General features: G+C 33.6%; 1 protein-coding gene across 1 annotated transcript in view; it reads left to right on the top strand.

The window, feature by feature from the left end:
• Positions 1 to 285: 285 nt before the first annotated feature.
• LOC143046394 (uncharacterized) overlaps positions 286 to 11,851 on the top strand; it is a 162,662-nt gene continuing 151,096 nt past the window's right edge. Inside the window, exons 1-4 of the mRNA XM_076219537.1 lie at positions 286 to 390; positions 2,646 to 3,035; positions 8,008 to 8,237; positions 9,161 to 9,413. Of these exons, the coding sequence (XP_076075652.1) occupies positions 2,816 to 3,035; positions 8,008 to 8,237; positions 9,161 to 9,413 (703 nt within the window). The 5' untranslated portion in view covers positions 286 to 390; positions 2,646 to 2,815. The remainder of the gene's footprint in view (positions 391 to 2,645; positions 3,036 to 8,007; positions 8,238 to 9,160; positions 9,414 to 11,851) is intronic.

The following is an 11,851-nucleotide window of genomic DNA, read 5'->3' as shown; positions in this document are numbered from 1 at the left end:
TTTCTGTTATGGACAAAAACGACACTTTATCAGAATATTATTTTCCTGAAAAATCTTGAAATTTGTGAACTTGGAGGACAATAACCTTACAAATGATATATAACAATAAAGTTATATTTTCCCAATTAATTATCTATAAAAAGGAGAGCCTAAAACAACAATATGTCAAATTTAAAAGATAAATGAAAAGAAAGTTGTAGGTAATTCGGTGGTAAATAGATCTAATGTGTAGAGTTGTCATGTGCCGAGTTTGTAATGTGCCGAGATGTCATGCTTCGATACATAGCATATTTAAAAGAGGGAAATAACCTAACAACTACACATGAAATCGAAAGTAGAAATTGACTTTCAACACAGTTTTAAACTTGTTAAAAAACTTAATATATTCACGTACGTAACATTTAATATTTTTAAATAGTTAAACTCAACTAACACTTTGTTAACAATATAACAGATTTCCCCAACACCAACAAGAACAACAACAACTTGTATTTGTCAATCTACTCCAAAGCGTCTAAGATAAAAAAAAGAAATATAAAAGCCTTTCAAGACGTCATAATTATTTGGACTATTGTCATTCAAGACGCCCCAAGGAGGAGTACAATTAGATCTACAGTTTGAAATAAAGTGTACAAATAATTGTGGTGCTTGTTTCATTGAAATTACAATCATGACAATAAAACTAAAACAATATTAGAGAAGGGAGACAACAAGCACAGTATATATGCTCATAGATATTGAGTGAGTGACCACAACCGACCATGCAAGGGCTGTATAGCCAGTCAAGGTCGTTAAAAACTTCCATTTGTTGAGTGACCACAATCAGTACCGTTTTATAATTGGGCTACTTATGTTTTATTACTTAATTGTACTCTTCTAGTCTTTATTAAACTATCTATTAATATTAATCATTATGTAATTACCAAATGGATCTTCATTTGACATCAACCATACAAAATTAGATTGCTCATCTAAAATGTTAAAATTAGTAAATTTAGAGGATAAATCTAAAATGAAACTGGACCTTTCTCTTTTAAGTGATGGACATTGAAGAGGAAAATGGATTTCATCCTCAACAATGTTATTATTACATAATTTACAAAATCTTTTATCTGGGGGTATTCCTTTATGTTTTCCCTGTTCTATTTCAAGTTTATGGGCACTAGTTCTAAATTAGCTTAACTAATTTAATGTTCTACAATTATTTAACAATAAATATTTTCAAGGCCTACATTATTTTCAAATAGTCTATAGATCCTTAATTTATTTCCTTACACAATGCTAGGTTTGTCATTATTTAGTTGGTTAAGCCAAATTTCATCATATTTAATTCGGAGTTTTTTTTAATGATAATTGACTGTATATGACATTTGTGATTTAACAAATACTCCTGGGGTAAATCAAGATTTATAGATTATCTGTGATCATCTCAACGAGATTGATTTTCTCGCTTTAGCCGGGACGGCGAAAGCAAGAAAGGCAATCGAGTTGAGATGAACAATGATAATCTTTTTATTGCTATTTTACCTATGACATGTATGACAACGCTGTCAATTTCGTGTCAATTTCATGTCAATTTCGTTAGCAACGCCACGTGCATGCTTAGTTTCTAGTGATAATTTTCCATCTCAAGCGAGTAGCATGATATGAAAATTATCACAAAAAAAGATCAAAGGAAAAATGCCAAAAAAAGCGATAAATTTAGATAATTAATAAATGCTTCCCACCCAATTGTCCTCACAAGTTTTAGATAAAATTTTAGACTCTTCAAAAAAAGGAATTATATTTCACCCTTTTAACTTTTGAAAATCATATATTGCAGGTTCTTCCAAGTGTTCTTTTCCCCTAAACCCCTTTCTAAAGTTCTTACTGCTATACTCGTGGCAGTCAGAAATATTCCGAAACGACATATTCAAGATGTAGTGTAAATCAGTTGTGGATACTGAAAAATTCAAAAGAGTTCTTGGTTAATATACAATCTAAATCATTAAAACATTGTACCAACATCAAAACCTTCAACTCTTTATACCACTATTCCACATACTAAACTTAAAGCTCGACTGAAAGAACTTGTCAGCTTATGTTTCTTTAACAAAAAGGGGCACCAGACGTTTTAAATATCTAGTTTTGGGCTGGAATTCAGCGTATGTTGTGAAAAATTATACAGAATCAAGTGAAAAATACACCGAAGAGGATATCATTGCCATGCTGGATTTTTTAGTTGACAACATATTTGTTGAATTAAAAGGTTTGGTCATTTTGGTCTTCCAACAGACTATTGGAAATATGAAAGAAACACTTGGTCCATTGGAATCCCAATGGGTACCAATTGCGCTCCTCTACTTTTTATTTGTTTTCCTTTAGTCACCTACTTTCCATTTCTTTGTAGCAACATTCCGGCGACACCAGCATATGGAGTATATGTGTCTCACTTGATACGTTACTCTAGAGCTAGCTCCAAGTACGTTGATTTTGTTGAACGAGGAATACTGCTTTCTCAAAAGTCCCTACGACATGGCTGTGAATCAATCAAATTAAGGTCATCACTCAAGAAATTTTACGGTATAATTAAAACATTTCCATTTAAATGACAGCACTAATTGTAAATGATAACAAAACATTTTCACATTTTCTTTTCTTTTCAGAAACTGTTCTCAGGTGTCAATAATAAACCTAGTTGGTGACTGCAAAATCATGAGAAATGCAGCCACGATTCAAGTTCCAAATATATGAACAGCTACGATAAACATTGAATAAAGAAATTAAATTGGACGCCTGAACAAAAGTATCCACTTGATTATTATAGCATCACATAATGGCATCTAGACTTACACAAGAGGAGGAAAACTATGTCAGGATGAGCCTATTACTGACAGGTATATCTCCTCGTGCAGCACGAACATTGTTTGATCAGGAATTTGCTCCATCATGCTTAGATTCCTCTCTAAAGCAAGAGTACAACAAACTGAAAGACCTTCAAAACAAACGAGTAATAAACCAGTCGCAGTGGAATCTCCTGTTCCCAAGATTTCCTAGTAAGTTTAGAGTCATGTTTTAAGTTAGTTAATTACAGTGAAACTTCATATTCCTTAAGTTTCAGTGTAAGAGAATTTATATTTCAAACAAAGTGGAAAGTCCTGTTCCTTAACTTTCTGACCTGTCCCAATGTAGCCTATGACAGACATATATTGTCAACAGACTTTGACAGACTCCATCACCAACAATTAAGTTTTTCTACTGTAAATCTATAAAAAAATAAATAAATGAACAAATGATGTTTCTACAACTTTAGACACTTTTCTTTGTAGAGTTTTCTTCCCATTTGCACGCTTTGGAGATTATAGAGCTAAATTCATTCGAGTGAACTGACAAAAGATTTTGCCATTAATTGCATAATAATTGATTACATAATTATTTGTATAACAAAAAATATTACAGTAATTTAAAAGATAAACCATTATCTATCTATATATATACCTCTTTTATTAATGTATATATGCAGTCTTAAGAAAATAACCGCATTTTAAAGGTTGGAGATTGGAAGTAAAAAAATCTTTTTATTGTGCTACCTTTACTAGATTGGAAGTGTTCAATAAAAACAGATTGAAGATGAATCCAGATATGTATCTTTATAAAATGTTATGATTAATAAAGTGTTCAATTTTTTCTATAAAACAGACATTAACTTTAACCTATAATGGTTTACTTTTTAAATTGTTATTTGTATGGAGAGTTGTCTCATTGGCACTCACACCACATCTTCCTATATCTATTAATTTTCTCGTTTGAATTGTTTTACATTGTCTTATCGGGACCTTTTATAGCTGACTATGCGGTATGGGATTTGCTCATTGTTGAAGGCCGTACGGTGACATATAGTTGTTAATGTCTTTGTCATTTTGGTTTTTTGTGGATACATTGTAGTTGACTCATTGGCAATCATACCATATCTTCTTTTTTATATGTAGAATCGTAATAATTGAGACAGCATTGCTGCAATCTCAAGTTTTTGTTAGAAATAAGTGAAGTAAAATGAAAAATATGTTAATGTGGGTTGACAAAAACAAATGGCGAGTGGCGTAAAAATATTGTTTTGTTTTATCCAAAGATGCAAAAAATGTACATATACTTCCACCTCTCCAATAACTAAGAGCTGTTGCATTTGAGATATGCGTTATTGCTGTGTCGTGCAACACTTAAATATCCCCTGTTTTAATAACCATGATCCTTGGTATGGAAAAAAATGCAAATTCAATGTGAACAGAACAATTTTGCTATATTTGATATTTGTCAGCTAAAACAATGTATCTAAGGAATAAAACAAATAGGTTTTGTTTACTATAACTTCATTTAATGCAGTGCAAACGTCGTTTAAGAAACACATCAATTCAAATAGTTTGGACTTGGTGACACTGGAAATTTAGATTCAATCTGATTTTTAAAATGTGCTATGCGTATGGATTTTACAAGTATCAGTTGAAAAGTATGATAATTCTTCAAATAACTGCAGAATTTTTTGTGCACAAATAACTCAAATAACACGAGACTGAGATTTTAATAATTTGAAACCTTGCCGTGGACAGTAACGTAAGTACTGTTTTTGACGATCATAAAGCTGGATTTTGTTTAAATTGTGAGAGTTACTTTTGGAAAACAATTATTTCTATCTCCACACAGGTATCCCCTATCCGACAATGTATAGAAATGTACAAGTCTGTGGCCGAATATGTCTTTTACACTGCGGTACATAGAATTGCGACCCTAAATTGAGAATGAGTGTTATAGCTCTACGTGTGGCACTATTGAAAGGGAACAGGATTTACACCCATTTACAACCATTTACACCACTGGGTCTCTGCCACTGCTGGTGGACGTTTCGTCCCCGAGGGTATCACCAGCCCAGTAGTCAACATTTCGGTGTTAACATGAATATCAATAATGTAAAATTGAGAATGGAAATGGGGAATGTATCAAAGAGACAACAACCCGACCATAGAAAAAACCACAGCAGAAGGTCACCAAGGGGTCTTCAATGTAACGAGAAATTCCCGCACCCGGAGGCGTCCTTCAGCTGGACCCTAAACAAATATATACTAGTTCAGTGATAATGAATGCCATACTAATTTCCAAATTGTACACAAGAAACTAAAGATAAAATAATACAAGATTAACAAAGCCCAGAGGCTCCTGACTTGGGACAGGCGCAAAAATGCGTCGGGGTTAAACATGTTTATGAGATCTCAACCCTCCCCCTATATCTCTAGCCAATGTAGAAAAGTATACGCATAACAAAACGTACATTTAAAATTCAAGAGAAGTCCGAGTCTGATGTCAGAAAATGTGACCAAAGAAAGTAAACAAAATGACAATTATACATAAATAACAATAACCTGCTATCAGTTAACTGACATGCCAGCTCCAGACTTCAATTAAACTGATTGACAGATTATGATTTCATCATATGAATATCAGACACAATCCTTCCCGCTAGGGGTTTAGTATTATACCATCATAACATATATGAGAAGAACATAACCCGTGTCATGCCAACAACTGGTTTTTGAATAAATGTGTTTGTTCCGATGCAAAGACCCTATAAGTGAATCAAAATTAACGCCAAAATATGCAATCTTTAGTGACCTGACAACAGTATCGTAACTATATCCATTCTTAATAAGCCTATTTTAAGGTTTTGTTAGTTTCTGCGGTGAATACTGACATTTTTGTGCTTTATAAAGAATATTGCCATAAAAATTGGATGTGAAATACCTAAACGTATAAGAAGTCTGCATGAAGAGCTATATTTACGAATGATGTCCTTATACCGATGATAAAATTTAGTAAATGTTTTGACTAGTTTGCAATATCAAAAACCCTGGTGTAATAATTTTTCAGTAATACACAACTTTCTCTCGTTAAAATATAAAACATTGTTACATTCACGAGCGAATTGCACAAGTTGAGATATATAGTTGAGTTGTGGTCATTTTTATAAATTTTCTGTATACAAAACCTTGAAATTTTCGAAAAACTAAGGATTTTCTTATTCCAGGCAAAGATTACCTTAGCCATATTTGGCACAACTTTTTGAAATTTTGGATCCTCAGTGCTCTTTAACTTTGTACTTGTTTGGCTATATAAATATTTTGATATGAGCGTCACTGATTAGTTTTATGTAGACAAAACGCGTGTCTGGCGTGCTAAATTGTAAACCTGGTACCTTTAGTAACTATTGTAGTTAAAACATGTCAACTATCATCTGTGAAATGAAAATTCATTATAGAAATGACCAAATTTCTGTAATCTACAATCTTGTTTTCTCTTATTTTTGAGTGTAAATTCACATTGCGATAAGACGTGTCACGGTACTTGTCTATCCCAAATTCATGTATTTGGTTTTGATGTTATGTTTGTTATACTCGTGGGATTTTGTCTGATGCTTGGTCCGTTTCTATGTGCGTTACATTTCAGTGTTGTGTCGTTGTTCTCCTCTTATATTTAATGCGTTTCCCTCGGTTGTGGTTTGTTGCCCCGATTTTGTTTTTTGTCCATGGATTTATGAGTTTTGAACAGCGGTATACTACTGTTGCCTTTATTTACCCAAAGTGTTTATAAAGGTGTTGTTTTGTAGAGGTGAACAAGTATCTTATATTCCGTTTGACATTAAGGATACATATTGGTTATTTATAGAAGTGATGAAGTATCTTTTGGCACAACTTTTTGGAATTTTGGATCCTCAATGCTCTTCAATTTTGTATTTGTTTGGCTTTATAAATATTTTGATACGAGCGTCACTGATGAGTCTTATGTAGACCAAACGCGCGTCTGGCGTACTAAATTATAATCATGATACCTTAGATAACTATTTGATATTCCGTTTTACATTTAAGGATACATCAAGGTTATTTACAGAAGTGATCAAGTATATTTGATAGTTCGTTTTACATTCAGGATAAATAAAGAGGGGGACGAAAGAAAACAAAGAGACAGTAAAACTCATAAATGGAAAATAAACTGACAACGCCATGGTTAAAAATGTAAAAGACAAACAAAAGTACACATGACACCAACATAGAAAACTAAAGAATAAACAACAATAACCCCACAAATAACAAGGGGTGATCTCAGGTGCTCCGGAAGGGTAAGCAGATCCTGCTCTACATGTGACAACCGTCATGTTGCTTTTGTGATAACAAATCCGGTAAATAGTATAATTTGGTAGGTCACATTCATGATAGGGAAAGGGATTGTAGTTACGACGTAAGGAACATATCCGATATCATTATTCCATAACGGTCAACCAACTGGTGATGGCGTCTGTAAAATTTACGAAGGGATGATTTCAACTTCACCATTTGGAACTTTTAGTTTAATAGCTTCCTTATGAACAGCAACCTCTATCAAGAAAACCATGATAGGCAATGCAAGCACGGGATATCGTATCAATTAGGTGATATATACCCCGTATGCAGGTGCTGCTGGAATTTTGCTACTTAGAAATGGAAAGTTCACAATTGGAAAGCTGAAATCATCTCTTTTGTCGTAAAGTTTTGTTTTCAACCGACCCTCATTGTCAATTTCGAGATGTAAGTCTAGATATGAGGCTGACTTAACTGTATCTGTAGTATCCTTTATCTTTAGTTCGATGGGATAGATGCGTTCCACATAGTCACCAAGTTTTGAAATATTTAGTGAAAGATAAAATTGAGAATGGAAATGGGGAATGTATCAAAACGACAAGAGAGAACATCATCTATATAGCGGAAAGTAAAGTTAAAGGACATCCCTAACTTCTTATCTTTCTTCCTGAGAAGTTTCTGCATAAAGGTTATTCATAAAAATGGTCAAGTTCTGAGACATTCCATCTTACTTTTATAACATAGGGTTTATCTATAGAAAAGATGATCAGGTGTCTGTGATCTTCCATCTTTTTCTTAGAATAAATAAAGGTTATTAATTTGTCTTAAATCTTCAACGATTTGATGATCTTATATATTTTATTTCTAGATGTTCCTGATTCTAAAACATTTGACGTTACTCTAATAATATCGTTACTCAGACACCTGACCAATACCAGTCCTCCTCATGGTGGATTTGACAGGTTACCATCTGATAATGAAACCACACCTTCTTCAGATTTGGCCAGGATTAAATATTACAGGAACTTCCTTGCTCACCTGGATGAGGGAAAAGTAGACAGTACTACATTCACAACAGCATGGGATAATGTGACTAGTGTAAGTTCATCGTAAATACAATGTTAGCATGGATACAAACTATACAGTAAGATTAATTTCACCAAAAAGCCTGAAACTGAAAGGTATGCATTTATATATGACATGGAAATATCAATCGTTGGCATGGACCATGTTGCAGTCTATGAAGATGATTTTCCTCACATTCGAAATCACTACATGTTAAAAGTAAAATAACACTAATACTGAACTCCAAGGAAAATTCAAAACAGAAAGTCCCTGATCAAATGGCAAACCCAAAAGCTCTAACACATCAAACGAATGGAAATTAACTGTCACATTCCTGACTTGGTATCAGCATTTTTATTATCTCTTCAGTTCTTGAATGCAGTGTACATGTATTTCAAATCAGAAACTATAAGAAACTAATTCAATTCTGAATATTTTTACAAAACGGCTAAGAATTTACTTTTCTATTATAATCAGTAATTGTTGCAAGTCACTTTTTTTGCAACTGCAATAGTTTTGCATTGGAAAAATTGTATGACATTGTCTTTGTTGTCATTGTTCCATACCAAAAAATGTTGCGATTGATTTGGGGGTTATTGTCTTAAATGTTCAACAATTAAGGGTAAAACCAAAAGGGTAAAAAACTTGCATTTTTGTTTTGTTTCGTGACAATCAATTGTGAATAAGCATATGAATTGATACATTTAAAGAAAGTTTGGGATTGAATTTTGGGGTTATGGCTCCGTGTTGAAGACCGTACTTTTACCTATAATAGTTTACTTTTACAAATTGTGACTTGGATTGAGAGCTGTCTTATTGGCACTTATACCACATCTTCTTATATTTCATTAATATGCTGATTCTTACTGTGTATTTAGATTTTAAGATTTAGATATTTTTAATCACAATCCAACTTGTTTTTTAATGAAGACTCCTTGTTCTTTGTTAATTTTCAGGCTATCAGCCGATTAGGTGGACAACCAATGAAACTGGAGTGTGATGACCTGAAGGTTAAGATACTAGACCAGACAAATCAGGAAATAATGCTGGACATTAAACGTTCAAATGGTGAAATAATGGAATTGAAAAAGTCGTATGAGAGCTTGAACAAGTCAGTGAAGGGCTTGAAGAGAGCAAAGAAAGCTTTGACAAAAAAAGTGAAAAAGTTGAAGACATCTCAAGAAGATACAGTACCTTGGAATATAAGGGGTAAATATTGAATAATCCAAAAAATTGTAGAAGGTTCTTTTTTTGCCAAATTGCATATAACATAGGACCCTAAGGGAAATACATACAAATGTCTTCTTTTAGAGAACCACTGAATGGAATGAAACCAAACATAGCATAAATGCTCCTTATGAGGTGTTAATGAAGTTTTGCTACTTTGTTGCTGATACATCAGCCAAGATGGCAGCCAGGGGAGGAATTAGTTTATCATAGGACCCTATTGGAAATACATACAAATGTCTTCTTTTAGAGAACCACTGCTTGGACTGAAATTAAACATGTCATAAATGTTCCTTATGAGGTGCTGCTGAAGTGTTGCTACTTTGTTGCTGATTTACTGTTCAAGCTGGCCACCATGATTTATTATTACATTATGGGGCCAATATTAAACCAAAGTTGGCCTCAATCATTTTTTAAGTATCTGTTATGATTTTTAACCGGATTTTTGTGACAAAAATGTCGGTTATTGATTTCGGGATGTACGGCGGGCGGCCGGGCGGCCGGGCGGTCGGGCGGCCGGGCGGTCGGGCAGTCGGGCAGTCGGGCGGCCGGGCGGTCGGGCGGGCGGCAATCAAATGTTGTCCGTGCATTAACTCATGAACCGTTCAGCCAAAGCTTTTAAAATTTTAATATGTTGTTACTGACAACTAAATGAAGGTCAAGTTCAATAATGGCTTTTACCGTTCAGGAGTTATGGTTCTTGAAAGATTGAAAAATGGAGTTTTCAGTCGTGTCCGTGCATTTACGCATGAACTGTTCTACCAAAGCTTCCCAAAATTTAATATGTTGTTACTGATGACAAAATGGAGGTCAAGTTCAATAACGACGATTTTTACTTTTACCGTTCAGGAGTTATGGTTCTTGAAAGATTGAAAAATGGAGATTCCAGTTGTGTCCGTGCATTTACGCATGAACTGTTCTACCAAAGCTTCCCAAATTTTAATATGTTGTAACTGATGACAAAATAGAGGTCAAGTTAAATAATGACGATTTTGACTTTTACCGTTCAGGAGTTATGGTTCTTGAAAGATTGAAAAATGGTGTTTCCAGTCGTGTCCGTGCATTTTCTCATGAACCATTCAACCAAAGCTTTTGAAATTTTTATATGTTGTTACTGATGACAAAATAGAGGTCAAGTTCAATAATGACGATTTTGACTTTTACCGTTCAGGCGATATGGTTCTTGAAAGATTGTAAAATGGTGTTTCCATTCACGTTGTTGCATTTACTCATGAACCATTCAATCTAAGCTTTTCAAATTTTAATATGTTGATACTGATGACAAAATGGAGGTCAAATTTGATATTGACGATTTTCACTTTCACCATTCATCAGTAATGGTTCTTGTGATATTGCCAGGACACAAATAAATATTAATAAATCCGGTTTGCTGTCGTTGTGACAGCCTCTTGTTATTTTTATTTTATATGAAAAACCCAGTAGAGTCAGGTGAACGACACAATCTCTTGAGAGCCTTTAGTTTAAATGTGTAAATTTTGAATCTATATACAGTACTTAGTTTAAACTTTCCAGACAGTTTTCATCTGTGTGATATTGCAGTAATAAATGTATTTTGCTTGATCTTTTCACAGGAAAAAAATATACTAGTCAATGCTTTAGCCAAAATGTACTTAAAATTAGCCTATATTCACTAAAAACCTAAAATAGCTCGTATATGACGTCTGTTTAATTACTTTAGGAAGACAGAATTTACTTTATATAGTCACCGTCACGTAAAATTGGTACCATGTTTTGGTTCATTCATTCAAAATAACGTTTTTCAATTAGCGGAATCAATATCATTACAAAAATCAACTACTGTCCTACCTTTTATTGAGTTTGCACTGTATAATCCTGACCTTCACATAATCCAAGATTATTTTGTATGGTGGAATCCGACATTGTTATTACCGGAAGTGTTGCTGTGGAGTTCCACATGCTGTCTATTTTCTCGGGTCTCTCAGAGCTTTTCATCATCTTTATTGTTTAAAGGCAAAAAGCGCTGGAAATTGTATCACATCAATGACAATGATATAACCAGAGAATAACGAATGTTATGTAAATGTAACCGGAGGGTTTTTTAAGTTGTGAATTTTCTGTGTCAACGTTTTACCCCTGTTTGCATAAAGAGTAGGTATCGGAATCCTGAGTCTCTGATCCTTCATATTTAACTTTGTAATACTCAACACTAACAAGTTTTCATAGTTTATTAATAGATTACAATTTAGCAAATATCAACATTAATATTGTAAAAATAAAGTATTCAAATGTAAATAAGTTTAAACTCACATAAGAGTGACAAAATATGGTGAGATCTGTGCAAGACCAGCAAGACTGAAGATAGACATTTTGTTCTATATGTAACAATGTCATCTTTCAGCAAGTGGTGAGGTCTGTGCAAGACCAGCAAACTTTCTATA

Source organism: Mytilus galloprovincialis, chromosome 9 (assembly GCF_965363235.1).
Source record: "Mytilus galloprovincialis chromosome 9, xbMytGall1.hap1.1, whole genome shotgun sequence".
Lineage (NCBI taxonomy): Eukaryota > Metazoa > Mollusca > Bivalvia > Mytilida > Mytilidae > Mytilus > Mytilus galloprovincialis.
Note: the sequence above shows the minus strand (reverse complement) of the source record. Positions and strands in the feature narration are given on the sequence as shown.